This window comes from Macaca thibetana, chromosome 13 (assembly GCF_024542745.1).
Source record: "Macaca thibetana thibetana isolate TM-01 chromosome 13, ASM2454274v1, whole genome shotgun sequence".
Taxonomy (NCBI): Eukaryota; Metazoa; Chordata; class Mammalia; order Primates; family Cercopithecidae; genus Macaca; species Macaca thibetana.
In genome coordinates, this window is record NC_065590.1 from 5,975,219 (window position 1) to 5,995,639 (window position 20,421).

A 20,421-nucleotide genomic window follows, 5' to 3' on the forward strand; every position below is an offset into this window, starting at 1 on the left:
ATGTTCATCATGATATTAAGACCTATTCCTTTTTTATTCTCATTCTCTCATTAGTGTATGGTAGACCTTTTCAGAAACTATATGACATATTCTATCATGAGACTGATTGCAGAAGCAAATATGAGAATCCAGTCATCTTCTAGTAAGCCAGACATCAAAGAGATCTGCATCTATGTAGAACAATGTCATTTTTCTCAATAAGCCTGTTTTAGAAAGTAGTTACTTTTCATAAATTGTATGATATTTGTGTTAACACGTAATGGGTTTATTGTTACTTAAATAAGAAAGTAAAAGTTTAAAAATTCTCACTTTAATTTCTAACATAGTAATATTGACAGGCATAACCTACATAGACAAAAGCACGTTGGAATCCTCAATACTTTTTAAGAGTGTAGAAATCTGCAAACCACTGACCTTCAGCCCATCACAGGAAGTTTTGCTATTAGCACAATTATTGCATCTTTGCTCCTTTGGTTGCTTTTGTCTCACTGTCTCTGATCTTTCAAAGACCATCTGGAAGAGCTTGGCCAGTCATCTATTGAATGGAGATTACATTTTGAATCTTTTCCTACATCTCAGTGCCCTGTGGGACGACTCTGGGGTGTCTCCAGATGGTTAGGGCAACAGGTCCCTGTTGACATCACCTTATGGGGAAGTTTTAGACAGGAACAGTCTTCAGGCTCTGAAGTACTTGAAGAGCACCATGGGATGCCTGCCTTACAGAAGTTAATGAGCATGATTCAGGCAGATTCATAATTCTCCGTAGAAGCCATTTGGGATGCCTTCCACTTCGGGGTCATTCCACATAGACCAATGCAGAGCATGCAGTAACTGCTCAAATGGGATTTGGAAAGGAACGAACAGTTCATTTAGACGTTCAACTTGGAATAGACTTAAGCAGACACTCCTGGTGATGAAGGCCTTAGATGCCAGAAAATCAGGCTCAGAGGCTTTCAAGCCACTTCCTAGAGTGATGTCACATTCCTTTCTACGCTCCACTGGGGAAGGCAGGTCTGTCCCGCCCACAGTGGCGGGGAAATACCTAGGCATGGAAGTGGCATGACAGGGCTTAGGTCCCTGTCATATTTTCCAGTCTCCACGAGGTCCTGCACGCTTCAATCCTGCAGGCAGGTAGACACCGGGCCGGCAGTCTGGCTGAGCCAGGCATGGGTGGGGCCCCGACAGTAGGAGAGGTGTGCAGGAAAAGACGTGGCAACAATGTGTGCCACCGCAGGCCAGGGATCAGGTCCCCCAGGCGGGCCTCCGACCGCCTAGGTGACCATGGGGGAGACGACTCCCTCTCTGGGTCGAGGTGTGGAGCTCGCGGCTACTCTCAGCTCCAGCGGCTCCCTGCCCTCCTTTCTGCTTTCCCGCCGGCCCCTGCCAGGTAGGCCTGCTCTGGTTGCTCCCAAGTAAGCCGGTGTTTGGGGTTTCCGTTTAGACCGCGGATCCCGAGGACAAGGGCGCGCAGGAGAGGAGGCTCCGTGCGACGCGGGTAGGGATGGGGTCCTACATCCGGGACCCAGGCCACGGGCTGCGCTGGGGGGCGCCCTGGCCCTCGCGGGAGCTCTGGACGCGAGCCTGCTTCGCTGTCAGGGGGCGGAAGCGGCTCCCACGCGGGCCGCAGCGCCGCCGCCGCCCACTCTTCGCCCATCCTCCTCCGCGGCGGGGCGAGGTCCCTGCCTTGGATCCTAAAGGTCGGGCGCGCAGACGAAGGAGACAGGGGACGGGCAGTCTTTGGGGAAACGTGGGGCCAAAGTCAGAGGGCTCCCCAGGAAGAAGGGAAGGTCAGCGGCCTGGGCGGTTGTCTTTGAGATTCCGAGGTCGCCCACGCTGGCGCCTCGGGCCCGCCCCACAGCGCCCTCTCTTCCCACCCTCTTCTCCCTTCCTTGCAGCCCGGTTTGGGGATGTGGTCCTTGCTGCTCTGCGGGTTGTCCATCGCCCTTCCACTGTCTGTCACAGCAGGTACGTCCGTCCCGTGTGTCCTCAGTTCCCAGAGGCCGCCCTAGTCCACAGGCTCCTGGCCCCTCACTGGGAGCCCCAGGGGATCGCGCCAGCCGGAGCGCGGCTGCTTATGCTCCCAAGACCGCGAAGAGGAAACAGAGCCAGCTCCACGTGCTGGGATGCTCAGCCCCATGCTGGGATGCTCAGCCCTGAATGTCACCTTTGAGCTTGGAGGTGACTTCGGGGAGGGGAAGGAGTTAGGCAAATTGCAAGTGAAGACTTGAGTAAAAATGCTCAAATGGAGTTACTACTGCCTATTTTATATGATAAAGGGTTATTTTATGACAAGATGAAAGCAAGGACGCCATCAATAGAACAAATTTCTTCTAAGAAATTTGGTAGAAATGAGCTTTAAGAATGAACCAACTTTTTTTTTTTAACGTTTTGGGATGAAATAGCTTTTACTCAAGGCAGAGTAACTGGGTGGCAGAGCAGAAACAGAAAAGACAAGAAGGGCTTCTTTACTCTGTAGATGAATGAGTGCAGAGTAAAGAACTCTGGATGAAAAGAACTAGGGGTCGTAGAATAGAAAGGAAAGAGGGAAATCACTCGCAATGGGGAAGAGGTTTGTGAGGAGGGAACGGAGTAAATTATGTCTTATGGATACATTTGAAGAACTTGGAATATACTTTATAATGAGCATTCTATTTTTAGGAAACTTTCAGACTCAGGAAACTCCCAAATAAAATTTCAAATTGACTGGAAAATTGAAGAGGCATTTAAAAAAACTAACAGTAAATAGAACTAAAGTTTTCTTTCACAGATAATTGTTTTGTTTTTCATTCCCTAGATGGATGCAACGACATTTTTATGAAAAATGAGATGCTTTCAGCAAGCCAGCCTTTTGCTTTTAATTGTACATTCCCTCCCATAACATCTGGGGAAGTCAGTGTAACATGGTATAAAAATTCTAGCAAAATCCCAGTGTCCAAAATCATACAGTCTAGAATTCACCAGGACGAGACTTGGATTTTGTTTCTCCCTATGGAATGGGGGGACTCAGGAGTCTACCAATGTGTTATAAAGTAAGTTCCTCATTTAAAATAGAACTAACTCATGTGTGTGTATGTATAAATTCTTTAAGGAAAATTCTTAATGAACATAGAGAACTCATTGAGAAGAATTACTTTGTTGTATGTTTTTATAATTGTTACAAGACAGTTTCCAGTGAACACATTTTTAAACAGAACAGATTTGTAAATCATTTTTGGAATCTGATATGCATCTTTCCCCATGGAAATGGCACCTCAGACCAGACCCACTCACAAAGTGTGTCTGTCCCAATATTATTGCTGCCATCTTTCTTTCTTGTTTTCTTTTTCTTTTCTTTTTTTTTTTAGTTTCTGAGACGAAGTCTCACTCCGTCACCAGGCTGGAATGCAGTGGCGCAATCTCGGCTCATTGCAACCTCCGCCTCCTGGGTTCAAGCGATTCTTTTGCCTCAGCCTCCCAAGTAGCTGGGACTATGGTGTGTGCCACCACACCTGGCTAAATTTTTGTATTTTTAGTAGAGACGGGGTTTCACCGTGTTAGCTAGGATGATCTCGATCTACTGAACTCCTGATCCACCCGTCTTGGGCCTCCCAAAGTTTTGGGATTACAGGCCTAAGCCACCTAGCCTGGCCACTGCCGTCTTTCTTGAAATGCCAAAAGCTTTTGTGGGAAATGGCACATCCAGATAGGAATAAGCCTCCTATGAGCCCTTTTCACAAGGAATTTGCTTAAGGCAGGGAGTAAGCATCGAGCATGTTCCAGACCTCACTGGAGAACCCGTGCTAAGAAACATGAATGAGTAACACAGGCCTGGTGGTGACTGCCCCTCAAAGGTAGCTGTCTATTAGGATCAAGCCCATCCTCTCACTTTTCAAGGGAATCTGGAAATTGGAATTTGTGTGTGCGACTTTTTATAATTTGTAAAGCTTTGTTGGGCCTGAATAAAACACATCTGTAGACCAAATTTAGTTTGAGGGTCACAATTTTGTGACTCTCCCACACTGGCTTGCATGACCTTAACAAATTACTTGATCTCTCTGAGCCTTGGTTTTTTCTGTAAAATGGAATTAATACTGGCCCGATAGGGTTCAGGTGCAAATTAACTTGAGACCAGGTGTGAAGTAGGTACTCCATTCTCTCTCTCTTGTTTTGATTCCGTGATATTTGCCGGCCCCTTTCTGTGTCCCAGCATGGCCCATGTCCCACTCTGATTTCTGCCAGATTCCTCATTTCTATCCACCAGACAGACAAAATGCACAAAATCGAGTGGTTCACATGTGGAAGTGGTCGTTAGCTCTGCCTGGCTCCTTTCCACAGATTTAGTCGCTAATAAACCACTCAGAGCATGTGGAGGTCTGCTTTCTTATTTTAGCCTAGGCTGTGAATTATTAACTAGACTTGAAGATCATACATCACATAAATGAATCTGGATGTCGAAGCTAGATTTAAACTATTTAAATCTGGGAGCTGTGAAATGAGGAAAAATAATCTTTAATGTAAATTAGACAAGGATATCTGCCATGAAAGAAAATGAACGTGAATTCTCCAAGACTTTTACTACTAACATCCAGATAGGATACGTATTTAGGAAACTGTATATTTTTACTTTTTGCTTTGAAATAATTTTGAATTTAAATAAATTTTGCAGGAATAGTATCAATAACTTCCTTCTACCCTTTATCTAGATTATCTAGATTCCTCATTTTTAAGAATATATTTTTACATTTATCTTATAATTTTCTCTTTCACCATATATATGATATAAATTATAAACAGTATTTTTCTCCTAAGCCATTTTTAAACCATTTCAGTTGTATGCATCATATCCTCTTAGCTCTTAATATTTCCATGTATATTTCCTATCAACAGTGTATATTTCCTATTTCCTTTCAATGTGTATCTGTTTATTTCTTACATAATGACAGTATAGTTATCAAATTCAGGAAACGTAACCATCATATAATACCTTAATCTATAATCTATATTCTAATCTTATCAGTGGTCTCATTGAAGACCTTTTATAATTTTTTTCTTTCTTTTCCAGTACAGTTACCAATCTAGGATCATGCATCACATTTGGTTGCCATGAATATGTAACTTATTTTAATCTGGAACGGTTCCTCAGTCTTTGTTTTTCATGATACCGTCATTTTTAAGGACTATAGGCAATTATTTTGTATTATCTCCTTCACTGGTGTTTGTCAGGTATTTCTTCATGATTAGGTTCAGCCGTTTTGGCTGGAATGCTAGGTGAGTGCTTTGTGTCCTCTTCAGAAAATTACTCAGAGGCACATGGCGTCCACTTGCCCCCAGTTGGTGATGTCCATTTTGATCACTCAGTTAAGGTGTTGTCCAGTTTCTCCACTGTATGAATACCATTTGTCCTTTCATGATGAATGATTTGGGGGGTGCTTACTGCTTTGTTAGAGGCAGAGGGTTTGTGTGGTGCTGTGAAAATGATTTGAAAACATTTGAAAATGAGCTGAATTATTTGATTTTGTGATTTTTTAGAAGAGTTTATGAGGTCTCAATCTGTCTTACAGGGGTAGAGACAGCTGTCATAGAATACATGTAAACCTAACTGTTTTTGAAAAACAATGGTGTGACACTTCCGTAAAAGGTTTACCAAATTTATCAGATGAGTACAAGCAAATATTACATCTTGGAAAAGATGATAGTCTCACATGTCATCTGCACTTCCCGAAGAGTTGTATTTTGGGTCCAATAAAGTGGTATAAGGTAAAAAAAAAAAATTTCTTATTGATATTTTTCCTCCTTTTCTTTAAAACCCACTGTTTTTTATAGGTTAAGTTGTATTTTTAAAGGCAGAATTGGTAAAGAAATTTGTGTTCCTAAGATAGATTAGTTAGCTAGCAATCATTGATAATGTTACCTTCCTAATTACTGTTTTAAAAAATATTTTGGTTATTGTATCTTTGTAATATTTTATTATTTGGATCCATCACCTTCCTCCAGTCATTCTTGTTTTTCAGGCTGTTCTTTATTTTCTAACATTAATTATGTTTGTTTAAATACATACTACGTGCGCATGGTTCAATAATCACAAATCGTAAGAGGTCACTCTCTGGAAAACCTCTTTCCTGTTACCATTCCATATTTGCTCTGGGGTCATCACACCTTCCTCGACATGTGGCTACCATAATTAGTGCCCTGTGATTATTCTTGTATAATGCTATACTAGCAAATAAAAATATATAGTCTAACTCTTCCTAGCCCTTCTTTTTCAAGCTCATCTTTCTGCACTTCATGTTTTCATCTTCGAAATTTCTCTTTTCTTGATGATCCTGGCATATGTTGACATAGAAAGTAGCCCTTAGCATGGAGGAGCACAGGCTAGTTATTTGAGATTGGAATTAGTTTTTCCTGCTTGTTAACTCTTGCCAGCACACCCCTCTGGGTCATGAGTTTTCTTTATGGGAAGGTTTTCATCTATTGATTCAATTTCTTTAATGGTGAAAGGATTACACAAATTTCTTTCTTTCTCTTGTGTGAGTTTGGTAAGATTTTGTGTCTTAGGAAGTTTCTCGTTTCATTAAAGGTCTCGTATATTCTGGAAAATTGTTTATCAGCTCTTCTCTTTTAATGTCTGCAGACATTAAAACCTTCAAAGTAAGGTTCACCTTTAGTCATTATTCATTCTCTCTTTCTTACACACACATGCGCGCACACACACGCATGCTTACTTGATTAGTTTCATCAGAGACTTGTCAGTTCTAGTACTCTTTTCAAAAACTAACTTTCGGTTTTGTCGATCCTTTCTGTTACATATTTCATGTTCATTTAGTTTGTTTAGTTGCCCTCTTTCACAAGAAATGTGGAAATGAATGTCCTTATACCTGTCCTTTAAGCATATTTGCTAGTGCGTGCAGTTCTCTAAGATACATGATTGCTAGCCCTAGTATTGCTCATTTGTAGGGCATGCAGATGAACAAAGTATTCAACTTTGTTGATGTTGCAAAAATTGCTTTACAGAATTTTGTATCCGTTTTGCCAGGAGTATTTTATTTTATTTTATGACAGAGTCTCACTCTGTTGCCCAGGCTGGAGCGCAGTGGTGTGATCATGGCTCACTGCAGCCTAACTCCTGGGCTCATGTGGAAGCCCAGGTAATTTTAAAAATTTTTTTGTGGTGACAGAATCTTGCTGTGATGCCCAGACTGGTCTCAAACTCCGGGCCTCAAGTGATCCTCCTGCCTTGGCCTCCCAAAGTGGTGAGATTATAGGCATGAACCACCATGCCTGGCTCACCAGGAGTATTCTAGATTTCCTACAACCTTGTGTTGAACTTTGTGTTATAAGACTGATTTTTTAAATCAATCTGGTGGGTATAAAACGTACCTTTTTGCTATTTTATTTTGCTTTTCCTTAATTATTAGTGAGATTAACCACTTTTTTTCATATGTTTATTAGCCATTTCTGGATCCTCTTCTGAACTGCCCACTCATATCTTTTGGTATATTTCTTATTTTACTTTTCATGCCATTTTCTTGTGACTTATAGGAGATTTTATATATTTATATATCCTGGGTATGTTTGTTTGCAATGCATTAAAAAAAAACCTTTCCATTGAAATTTGACATATACATATAAAATGCAGAAATCATAAGTGAACAAGCTTGTTGTATTATCAGAAAGTGAACATACCTTTTAATTACCCTTTCCCACGAAGGTTAAGAAAACATTACTAGCACCTCTGAAGGCACACCTCTTCCATCTTGCAAAACCTATGCCTCCCTAGTCCCCAAATAACCACTTCCCTGATTTATACTATCATAGATTAGATTTACCAATTTTTGAATTTTATTAATTTGAATAAAATCGTATGTAGTATTTATGTCTAGCTTCCTTGGCTCAATAGCGAACCAGTGAGAATCATCCATGCTATTGCATGTGGCTATATTTCATCCATTTTCATTGCTTATACTATTTCACTGTTATTATTGTTAGACTCTTGAGTCATTTCCAATTTCTGGGTCTTAGAAACAAAGCTGGTATGAACACTTTTCTCACTTATGAATGCAATTTTGTGGGACATATTACACGAGAGTGAAATAGTTGGGTCATAAGGGTATGTAGAAAATGCCAAACCATTTTCCAAATTGGTGCCAATTTACAGTTCCAGCAGCAGTGTATAAGAGTTATTTATGCCCCTATATCTGACAACACATGGTACTGTTAGCCTTTTTAATTTGCTGTTTGGATAAGTAATTGTGTCTCATTTCAGCCTTAATTAACACTTCCCTGATTATAACTGATAATGTTGATCTTCTTTAAATTTTCTTTTTGGCACTTGGATGTGTGTGTGTGTAATTTTTTTTTCTTTGAGTGCTTGCTTGTGAAATTTTTCTTTTGAGATAAGCTCTTGCTCTGTTGCCCAGGCTGGAGTGCAGTAGTGCAATCATAGCTCACTGTAACCTTGAACCCCTGAGCTCAAGTGACCCTTCCGCCTCAGCCTCCTGAGTGGCTGTGGGCTACCTTGTCCAGGAGGGATCTCTATTTTTTTTTTTTTCTGTAAAAAACCAAATAATAAATATCTTAGGCATTGTAGGCCAGATGATCTCTGTTTCAACCACTCAACTCTGTTTTGGAAGCACAAAAACAGTTGTAGACAATATAGAAAAGAAGGAGTGTGGTTGTGTTTCAACAACATTTTATTTACAAAAACAGGTGGTTAGCCACATTTGGCCAGTGTGTGGTTTGCTAGCCTCTTGTCTATTTCTCATTGATTTGTAGTAGCTCTTTATAGATCTGGATATGCGTAATGGTTACACTGTGCCCTTCTAAGCAATGGCTAGCTTTTCAACTCTGGCAATGAGGTCTCAGACTTCCTAGTGTTAATGCAGTCTAATGTACTGATTTCCCTTTGTGATTAGTACTTTCTGTGACTTAAGAATCTTTTTCCCACCCCGAGGTAAAAGGACCTTTTCCTATATTTTCTTCTTGAAGTTTCATTGTTTTTCTTTTTCCACTGATTTTTAAGTGTGTAGTGTTGGTAGGGTCAAATGTAATTATTTTCTGTGTGGACTTATGGTTTACCTGTTCTTTTCACGTTGCTTTGCATGCCACCTCTGACTTAAATCATATTGGTCTTTGTGTGTAGATCTGTTTCAGAGCCCTCTGTAGCATTCCCTTATTCTATTTCTTTCTTTTTCCCTCCCTCCCTCCCTCCCTCCCTCCCTCCCTCCCTCCCTCCCCCTCCCTCCCTCCCTCCTTCCTTCCTTCCTTCCTTCCTTCCTTCCTTCCTTCCTTCCTTCCTTCCTTCCTTCCTTCCTTCCCTCCTTTCAGACAAAGTCTCACTATGTCTCCTAGGCTAGAGGGCAGTGGCATAGTCTTGACTCACTGCAACCTCTGCCTCCTGGGTTCAAGCAATTCTCCTGCCTCAGCCTCCAGAGTAGTTGGGATTACAGGCACACGCCACCACGCCTGGCTAATTTTTGGTATTTTTACCAGAGACGGGGTTTCACCATGTTGGCCAGGCTGGTCTCGAACTCCTGACCTCAGATGATCCACTTGTCTCAGCCTCCCAAAGTACTGGGATTACAGGTGTGAGCCACCACACCGAGTCTTTATCCTTATTAATTATTATGGCATTAGATAAGTCTTGTAAGTTTTGTATAAGTCCTCTGCTTTTCCTTTATCTGAAATGTTGCCTGCCTTGGTTATTCTAACTTCTGTTTCTGCAGCACTTGGAGATGGCCTCAGAGCTGTGACTAGCAATCCTAAGTAAATATCAGAGTTGATCCTCTGGACCTTTTAAAAATCCAGATATTCAGCCTCACCCTCTACTAACTGAAGCAGGTCACCCATGGGTGGGGCTTAGATGCCTTTATTTTAAAAACAATCCCTGGGCTTGCAAAAGTAGGCAAAAGCTGGGGGCCAGCAGTGTAAGCGGGAGGGGCCACCTGATACTATACCACCTGCTCAGTTTTGGTGACCCAGGTGTGGCTGTTTTTGCCACTACCAGGTGCTCAGACCTGGACTCACTCTTTGGGCCTCAGTGTTGTCATCTGTAAAACCAGAGGGTTGGAATCAATTCTTCAAGTATTTGGAATCTGTGATCTTCTTGGTGCTGTGCCAAGGGATGTCATATGTCTTCAAAGAAGTTACAATTTATCAGAGGAAGCAGACAAGTAAACTATGAATTTTATTACAGCATGAGGTGAACATACAGAAAGCGAAATCAGAGCAGACCCTGGGAATGTCCGTGGCTATGCTTCCCGGAAAAGGTGACTTTGAACTGTGCTTGAAGAGTGACCACAGTTAGCCTGGTGGGTACGGCAAGGAAGGTCAGTAATTAGAGGGAAGCAGCAGGTACAAAGGTGTTGGGTGAGAAAGAGAATGGTGTTTAGGGGCCCTGGTTAGAGTTTAGGGCACATGTAGAAAGATGGTGCTAGAAAATAAACACTGTTTATGCCAACCTAAAGCATTTCAACAGTGAATCCTACCATCTGGAGAATGGCATGAGCAAATTCGCATTTGAGAAAAGTCCTTCCGTAGGGGCTGTAGTGAATCCACTGGAAGGCCTTGAGAATGGTGGCATGCTGATCATTTGGACTATCCTAGAAATCAAGTTAAGAAGTGTGGTTCATTTCAGAAAGTTCTAAAGTAGAACTGATACAATGAGGGAAAAGGAGGAGGAGAGGAAGTGGGGGAACTCATGTCTGAGGGCTCCTAATTTTTATAATTGTAAGGATATGTTATGGGGAGAATTTGAAAGAGTAATGTAGGTAAATAGATGGAGATGCAAAGAATTGCTAAGGTGAAGACCATGAATTTGTAGTGGTACCAAGACGCCTGTATATGTGATTAGTTCCTATAGTGCTCTGCTCTCTGGTTGGAGGTGTGTAGGAGAGGGATGAAGGGATTCATCAGAATGGGGGCTTTGCAGGTGAAGATGCTGGAAGGATGGAGGGCTACAGAGTTGAGGTATTGGAAAGGAAATGATTGAAGTGATTGAAGTGATGGATAATGGTTCTGGATAATGGCAAATCCCTATGATAATCCTGGCTTATGTCTGAGAGAATTGAAAACTGAGAGAAGTCCCCAGGAAGTCTTTGAAATTGAAGAGCTTACAGAGGACAAGGTTAGGGTATTAAGACATCTGTCTACACCTGGAAAAGTGGTAATGTCTCCAGTTTTGTTTTCGTTTCAATCCCAAATTACTCCTCAGCACAGTGGTTTGGGGCCCCCATCATTGTGCTCAATCTGAACTTGCTAAAGTTACGTTGGGCTCTCCAGTTGCTAAACTGACATTGATTTTCAACCTGATTGTGGCATTCAACATTGCTGGGCACTCCCATCAGCTGGAAACTCCTTTCTCATTTTCTTCTAAGACTTACTCATTCTTTGTCTCTGTTTATCTTTTTTTTATTATTATTTTTATTTTTTCTGGCACTTCCTTTGTAATCATCACTGAGTTTTTTTCCTCTATAGTTGGGTCTTAGGATTTGAGGTTCCCCATAGTTTCAGCCGTGGTCACCTTCTGTGCTTGCTTTTGCTTACATTCAAGTGGATGATTTATAGAACCATCCATTTCACTTTATATTCTCCGTATGGCTCCAAGTTCTCTTCCACTTGGATCTTTCTTCCACCCTCTGGATTCCTTTGTCCAACTGTCTAATATAGATTCTTCTTAGACCCTCCCATCCCCACCACTCGCCTCATGCACCGTGGTTAGAGCTATTTTTTAATCTTACCCCAGATAGGACCATTTTTTCCATTTCTTTGCATTCTTTCTTCTTTCTAGTAACACCTTTGCATACCCAAGCTAGGACTGTAGAAGTCCTGCTCCCTCTGCGTAGCCCATATCTGTCACTACATTCAGTGGACTGGAACTGCTTAAAATCATTGTTTTTGTTTTTTACTTGTTATCCTTACTTCCCTGCTTTAGTTTAGGTTCCATTTGGCCTCAGTTTATGGAAATAAGATCTAAATGGTCTTTAGCATTGCATTATTTTAATCCTTTAAACTACAGAGCAACTAAAGGATGTTTCTCAAAAGAAAATCTGATTGTCTTATTCTCTTGCTCTGAAGGCTTCTGAAGCTCGTCTCCTTTTCATGGTTTTCTGTGACAGGGCTCCTGACTACCTCACCAGTTTTATCTCCATCACTCTTCATACTCATTGCATCTTAGTAAGAATTCTCAGGTTATTTTGTGTTTCTGAAATATTGTACGTCCCGGGTCAGGAGTTTTCTTCACGATGCCTGGAATATATAAGGTATTCAAAAGTAGACACTATTGTTCTTAATATTTTAATTTTAAATCTTGTTAGTGAGACATTACCCTAAAGATTTTAAATTTAAATCCAAGCTTGTTGAAAGTTTAACCTTTGAAATAATGCTCCAGTGGATCAGAATAGAGGCAGTTCAAGTTATAGCAAAGCGACAGAATGGCCTTCAGCTGCAAGGCTGAACTTTAAGATGATTAAAATATGTATATCTTGAAAGAAAAAATGCATCCTTCAGAAAGAGGACTGCTCAACTGTGAAAGCACAGAAAGGGAGGCCCAGAGATTATACCTAGCCAGAGACTATCCAGGGAAGACTGTCCAGGGAAGAGGTTTATGAAGTGCAAGGACTAGACTTTGTGCTTTGTTCGGGCTGAGTGCAGTGGTTTACGCCTGTAATCCTACACTTTGGAAGGCTGAGGTGGGCAGAGTCCTTGAGCCCAGGTGTTTGAGAACGGCCTAGGCTTCATGGTGAAACCTTGTCTGTATTAAAATAACAAAAAATTAGGGTGTGGTGATGCATACCTATAGTCTCAGCTATTCAGGAGACTGGAGTGGGAGGATCCCCTGAGCTCAGGAAGTGGGCGGCAGAGCTAAGACTCTGTCTCACAAAAAAAAACAAAAAAAAAAAAAAAAAAAAAAAAAAAAAAGGGCTTGTCTGTATCCTAAAGAAGGAGACACCACAGTATCAGGGTCTGATGCCTTTATACATCTAACTCTGATTAGTAACTCCCATTTTGTTTGATAAGCAGTTGTCAGATTATGAGTTGGTTTCCCCTATCAGGTATTTACAGGGAAATAATGTAAGCCTTCTAGGAAGTAGCATTTCACATTATAAATAAACCAGTGCTTGTTTGGCATTAATTATTTACTGCATCCTGCTGGGCGGCTCTGTTCATGCTGTTCCAGGGGTGGAGAGTGAAGTGTGACACTGAACCGTGCCTAAGTGAGGAGAGAGCTTAACGCTTGGGCAGGTGAATATTTATTTAATTAGGGGTTTCCATGTTGGTTTTATCTTTTAGATTGTGTACTTCCTGAAGAGAGAGATTGAATGTTAGTCCTGCATGGCCAGGCCTGTCACAGTGCAAGCAAACTGCAGGAACTCAAATGTTTGAATGAACAAATGGACCACTTAGCTAAGCAGTCACTCTGTGGAGTGCAGCTTCTTGAAGGACAGGGAACAGGTTTGGGAGAATTCAGAAGTGGGCCCAAGGTATAAAAGAAGTGGTGATTAGCATGAGAATGTGAGCCTAGGACAGGACAGAGGAATGGTGAGGCTTGCCCTCTGGGTGGTTGCTGGGAGAGAAAGCATTCCTGAAACTCACTGGTCTTCTGGTTGGTTGGGTGTGAGGTTGTTGCCTTGTCCATGGAGGAGGCGGGGGGAGCAGGAGAAGTGATGTGACATCTGCCCTCCATAAACCTGGCCAGCTTCCTTTGCTCACTGTTCAGACCTTCAAATTGGATGTTGGCGAAGAATTATTTTGGATTTCTATAAAGTCCAATGCTTGATAAGTGCAGAAATTGGGCCCGCAGTGGGAGCAGTCATTATGAACTCGGGTTTCCAGTCTTGGCAGAGGGACTTGGGCCATTAAGTGGGAGTCCACTGGCAGACGTGGGCCCCTGAAGGTGGAGGACGTTCCTGCCTGTTCATGTCCTCCTGTGAAAAACTGACCCAGGCTCAGTTTTCCTCAATGAAGTCTTCCTTCCATCTCACATAGGCCACTCTCCTCTCAACTCCTGCTAGACTTAATGTTTGTATCATTCACTTCAGCCTGTAAAATATCCTTTGTCAAATCTGTGTATATCTATATACACATACACATATATATACACATTATATACAGACTGGGCAAGGAATTCTGCTGTGTCTGTCTATCTATCACCAATCTGTCATCTACCTATTTTTCTATTTACCTAGCTAGCTAGCTATCTGTTGTCTTTCAGTTAGATTGTAAATTACCTGAATTCTAGGGATCACATAGGTTTCTAAGTATTCATTGAATTGAATTTTGTTTTTATTTGTATTAGGACTGTAACGAGATTACAGGGGAGCGGTTCACTGTTTTGGAAACCAGGCTTTTGGTGAGCAATGTCTCAGCAGAGGACAGAGGGAACTACGCGTGTCAAGTCATACTGACACACTCAGGAAAGCAGTACGAAGTTTTAAATGGCATCACTGTGAGCATCAGTAAGTATGTTCATGTATGTCTGTTGCCTTGTCTTCTTTTGGCTTTGTGGGAACTGGCTTCTGGCTTTGGGCTTTGGGATTTGAGCAGGAGTGATTCTAGGTCTTGGTTTCCCTGAAGGCTAGTAGGCTCTCAGATGTGCCACTCTTAGAATCAGAAGGTGGGAAGACTGAGGCAAAAGGGCATGAGCAACTTAGTTCCCTCTTCTGAACAACAGAACACTCAAAACTCTTGATTGATTTTTGGTGTCCTCTTCAATTTCTTTCATCAGTGCTTTATGGTTTTCATTATAGAGATCTTTCACTTCTTTGGCTAATTCCCAGGTATTTAATTTTGGTTAATTCCTGTGCATTTTAATATTTTTGAAATGATCATATGGTTTTATGTGTGGCTATTGTAAATGGGATTACTTGTAAAATTTCTTTTCACATTGTTCACTGTTGGCATATAGAAATGTTACTGATTTTTGTATGCTGATTTTGTATCCAGCAACTTCACTGAATTTATTAGTTCTAATAGTTTTCTTGTGTAGTCTTCAGGTTTTCCCAAATTTAAGATCATATCATTTGCCAACAATGATAATTTGAATTCTTCTTTCCTAATTTGGATGCTGTTTATATCTTTCTCTTGTCTGATTTCTCTAGCTAGGACTTATAGTACTATGTTGAATAACAGTGGTGACAGTGGGCATCCTCATTGTGTTCCAGAACTTAGAGGAAAGGCTTTCAGCTTTTCCCCATTCAGTATGATTCTAGTTGTGAGTCTGTCACATATGGCTTTTATTATGTTAAGGCATGTTCTTTCTACTTCCAGTTTTTTGAGGGTTTTTATCATGAAGGCCTGTTGAATTTTATCAAATGCTTTTTCAGCATCAATTGCAATGATCATATAGTTTTTATCCTTTATTTTGTTGATGTGATGTATTACATTGATTGATTTGCAAATGTCAAACCATCCTTGCATCCCAGGGATAAATCCCATTAGCTCATGATGAATGATCTTTCCAATGTATTGTTGAATTCTGTTTGCTAGTACTTTGTTGAGGATTTTTGCATCAATATTCATCAGAGATACTTGCCTATAGTTTTCTCTCTCTCTCTCTTTTTTTTTTTTTTTTTTGATGTGTCTTTGTCTGGTTTTGGTATCAGGGTAATAACTGGCCTCATAGAATGAATTTGGAAGTATCTTCTCCTCCTCTATTGTTTTGAACAGCTTGAGTAGGATTGGTATTAGTTCTTCTTTAAATGTTTGATAGAATTTGGTGGTGAAGCCATTGAGTCCCAGGCTTTTCTTTAATAAAGAGACTTCTTTCTCTTTAATAAAGAGACTTTATTAAAATTTTTATATTGTTACTTGTTATTGATCTGTTTAGGTTTTGGATTTCTTCCCGGTTCAATCTTGATAGATTGTATTTGTCTAGAGATTTGTCCATTTCTTCTAGATTTTCCAATTCATTGGCATGTAGTTGCTCATAGTAGCCATTAATAATCTTTTGGATTTCTGCAATAACAGTTGTCATGTCTCCTTATTCATTTCTGATTTTTTTTTATTTGTATCTCTTCTCTTTTTTTCTTAGTCTGGCTAAAGGTTTGTCAATTTTGTTTCCCTTTTCAGAGAACCAACTTTTTGTTTCATTGATCTTCTGTGTTTTTTTCATTTTGATTTAATTTATTTCTTCTACTGATTTTGGGCCTGGTTTGCTCTTGCTTTTCTAGTTCTTTAAGATACACCATTAGACTGTTTATTTGAAGTAGTTCCTCTTTTTTTGATGTAGGCACTTATAGCTATAAACTTTTCTCTGAGTACTGCTTTTGCTGTATCCCATATGTTTTAGTATGTTGTGTTTCCATTATTTGTTTCAAGAAATTTTTCAATTTCCTTCTTAATTTCTTCATTGACCCACTGGTCATTCAGAAGCATACTGTTTAATTTCCATATGTTTGTATAGTTTCCAAAATTCTTCTTGTTATTAATTTCTAGTTTTATTCCATTGTGGTCAGAGAAGATGCTTGATATTTTTCCAATTTTTTCAGTGTCTTAAGACTTGTTTTATGACCTAACATATAGTCTGTCCTTGAGAATGATCCATGTGCTAAGGAAAAGAATATGTATTCTACAGCCATTGGATGAAATGTTCCGTAAATGGATCTATTAGATCCATTTGGTCTATAGTGCAGATTAAGTCCAATGTTTCTTTGTTGATTTTCTGTCTAGAAGATCTGTCCAATGCTGAAAGTGGGATATTGAAGTCTCTAGCTGTTACTGTATTGGAGCCTATCTCTTTCTTTAGCTCCAATAATATTTGTTTTTATATCTGGGTGATTCAGTGTTGGGTGTTGACCTTTTTATCATTACATAGTGACCTTCTTTGTCTTTTTTTATAGTTTTTGTCTTGAAATCTATTTTCCCTAAGTATAACTACTCCTGCTCTTTTTTTGTTTTCAATTGGCATGGAATATCTTTTTCCATCTCTTTATTTTCGGTCTATGTGTGTCTTTATTGGTGAAGTGTGGAAACAATCAATGGGTCTTGTTTTTTCATTCATTCAGCCATTCTATGCCTCTTTATTGGAGAGTTTAGTCCATTTACACTTAATGTTATTATTAATAGGTAAGAACTTACTCCTGTCATTTTGCTATTTGTTTTCTGCTTGTTTTGTGATCTTCTCTTCCTCCTTTCTTTCCTTCCTGTCTTCTTTTAGTGAAGGTGATTTTGTCTGATGATATGATTTGGTTTCTTGCTTTTTATTTTTTTATGTCTCTATTGTATGTTTTCTGGTTTGAGGTTTCTACGAGGCTTGAAAATACTATTTTATAACCCATTATTTTAACCTGATAACAACTTAATATTGTTTGCATAAACAAAAAAGAAAAAGAAAACTAATAAAAATTCTACACCTGAACTTTATTCCCCTGCTTTTTAACTTCTTGTTGCTTCTATTTATATCTTATTGTACTGACTACACCTTGAAAAGTTGTTGTAGTTATTATTTTTGATTGGTTCATTATTCAGTCTTTCAAGGATAAGAACAGTTTCATACCACAGTTACAGTGTTAAAATATTCTGTGTTTTTCTGTGTACTTATTATAACCAGTGAGTTTTGTACTTTCTGGTGATTACTTATTGCTCATTAATGTCCTTTTCTTTCTGATTGGAGTAGTCCCTTTAACATTTCTTGTAGGACAGGTCAGCGAATGAAATCCTTCAGCTTTTGTTTGTCTGGGAAAGTCTATTTCTTCTTCATGTTTGAAGGTTATTTTTGTGGATATATTATTGTAGGGTAAACGTTTTTATAATGTGTCATGCCACTCCCTCCTGGCGTATAAGGTTTCCACTGAAAAGTCTGCTGCTAGATGTGTTAGAGCTCTATTGTATATTATTTGTTCCTTTTCTCTTGCTGCTTTTAGAACCCTTTCTTTGTCCTTGACCTTTGGGGGTATGATTATTAAATGCCTTTAGGTAGTCTCCTTTGGATTAAATCTGCTGGGTGTTCTATAATCTTCTTGTATTTGGGGACTGATATATTTCTCTAGGTTTGGGAAGTTCTCTGTTATCTCTTAGAATAAACTTTCTGCTCTTTTCTGTTTCTCTACCTCCTCTTTAAGGCCAATAACTCTTAGATTTGCCCTTTTGAGGCTATTTTCTAGATCCTGTATGCATGCTTCATTGTTTTTTATTCTGTTTTCTTTTGTCTCCTTTGATTGTTTATTTTCAGATAGCCTGTCTTCCAGCCTGCTAATTCTTTCTTCTGCCTGATACATTCTGCTATTAAAGGACTCTGATGCATTCTTCAATATGGCAATTGCATTTTTTTCATTTCCAGAATTTTTGCTTGATTAAAAAAACATTATTTCAGTCTCCTTGTTAAATTTATCTGATAGAATTCTGAATTTCTTTTCTGTGTTATCTTGAATTTCTTTGCATTTCCTCAACACAGCTATTTTGAATTCTCTGACTAAAAGATCACATGTCTCTGTTTCTCCAGGATTGGCCCCTGGTGCCTTATTTAATTCATTTGAGGAGGTCATGTTTTCCTGGATGGTGTTGATGCTAGTAGATGTTCTTCAGTGTCTGGGCATTGAAAAGTTAGGTATTTACTGTAGTCTTCACTGTCTGGGCTTATTTGTACTTGTCCTTCTTGGGAAGGCCTTCAAAAGGATTTGAGTGTTTTGATCTAAGCTGTATCTGCTTTAGGGGGCACCCTAAGCCCAGTAATGTTGTGGTTCTTGCAGACTTGTAGAGGTACCACCTTGATGATCTTGGACAATATCTGGGATAATTCTCTGGATATCAGGCTGAGACTTGTTCTCTTCCCTTACTTTCTCCCAAACAGAGTCTGTCTGTCTGTTCTGAGCCACCTAAAGCTGAGGGTGGAGTGACATAAGCACCCCTGTGGCCATGACCACTATGACTGCTGGGTCAGACCTGAAGCCAGCACAGCACTGGGTCTTGCCCAAGGCCTGCTTTACCCACTCCCTGGCTACTGCTCATGTTTGCTTTAGGCCCTGGTGCTCTACAATCAGCTGGTGGCAAAGCCAGCCGGGCCTGTGTCCCTTCCATCAGGGCTGATTGCCATTGGTGAGGTCTCTCAGGCCCTGGGAGGATCCAGAGGTGCCGTCTAGGAGTCAGGGATTAGAGTAAACCTTAGAAGTCTACCAAGTGTTTTTTTTTGTGCTGCAGCTGAGCTGGCAGTCAAACCACAAGACGTAGTTCTTCCCACTCTTCCCTCCCCTTTCCAAAGGCAGAGGAGCCTCACCATCCATAGCCACCGCCACAACCGGCCACAAGGAGTCCTGCCAGACTACCGCAGATGTTCTCTTAAGGTCCAAGAGCTCTTAAGTCAGCTTGTGGCCAATGCTGCCTTCCTGGGACTCACTCTTCAGGGCATTGGGCTCCTTTTTGGCCCAGAGCATGTGCAGAAGTGCCAGCCAAGATTCAAGTCCTAGAATCGGGGACCTCAAGAGCCTGTTTCATGATCTACCCTCCCCTGTGGCTATGCTAGTACCTAAAGTGCAAGACCAACTTTTCCCTCTGCTTTTCTCAAGCAAAAGGAGTTTTGCCCTATAATCACTGCAGCTGGTCATGTGCTGAGTCTCACCTGAAGCCAGCAAGTTTCAGACGCTCACCCAAGGCATTCACCGTAGTACCTGGATAATTGCTACTGATTGCTCATGGCACAAGGGCTCTTCAGTGAGCAGGTGATGAGTGCTGCAAGGACTGAATCCTTTCCTTCAAGGCAGCGGGTCCCCTTCTGGCCCATGGTATGTCTGTAAATGTTGTCTGGGAGGCCTGGAACAGGGGCCTCATGACTCTGATCATTGTCCTCTCTTGCTGTGGCTGAGCTGGTATCCAAGATGCAAGATGAAGTCCTCTCTACTCTTCCCTCTCCTGTCCTTAAGCAGAAGGAAAGCATCTCTTTTAGAGCTATAAGCTGTGCAGTCTGGGATGATAAAGAGGGGTGATGCCCACACTCCCTTGGCTGTCCTAGATGGGATTACTGAGGTATATTGCATGCCCCACTCCAGTACACGGTCTCTGGGCAGCACTAGGATTTCACCTAAGAGTTGCAGTCCAGACTGCCTCTCAAGTTTAGTTAGAGACCCAGAGCACTTTAGCCTTTGGTGGTAAGATTTATGGGAAGTCAAGTTCTGATCACTGGGATCGGCAATTCTCTTCTGTCTCGGGCTAGTTTAAATGCTCCCTCCATGGGCCGGTGGCAGCTGAGTTTGGTCCGGTTTTCTGTTCTGTTCTAACAAGACGGCACTGCGTTCAGTGCCTCACAATTGCTGTGTTCTTTCTTCCCCAGCAAACAGAGACACTCTCAGTACCATGCCGCCCCTGTGGGGGGTTGGCGAGGGTGGCATGGGCAATTGAGGACTGTTTCTTCTATCTCATTAGTGTCCTTTTCTGTGATACCGAGTTAAAACCAGATACTATGAGTGATTTCTGGTTCTTATGAAGGTGTTTCTTCTGTGTAGATAGTTGTTAACT

The 20,421-nt window shown here is 40.8% G+C and overlaps 1 protein-coding gene across 1 annotated transcript in view; it reads left to right on the forward strand.

Moving 5' to 3' along the window:
- The first annotated feature begins 1,667 nt into the window (after positions 1-1,667).
- The window catches only part of IL1RL2 (interleukin 1 receptor like 2), a 47,910-nt gene continuing 29,156 nt past the window's right edge, over positions 1,668-20,421 (forward strand). The window contains exons 1-4 of the mRNA XM_050753286.1: positions 1,668-1,965; positions 2,795-3,029; positions 5,541-5,736; positions 14,273-14,432. Of these exons, the coding sequence (XP_050609243.1) occupies positions 1,908-1,965; positions 2,795-3,029; positions 5,541-5,736; positions 14,273-14,432 (649 nt within the window). The 5' untranslated portion in view covers positions 1,668-1,907. The remainder of the gene's footprint in view (positions 1,966-2,794; positions 3,030-5,540; positions 5,737-14,272; positions 14,433-20,421) is intronic.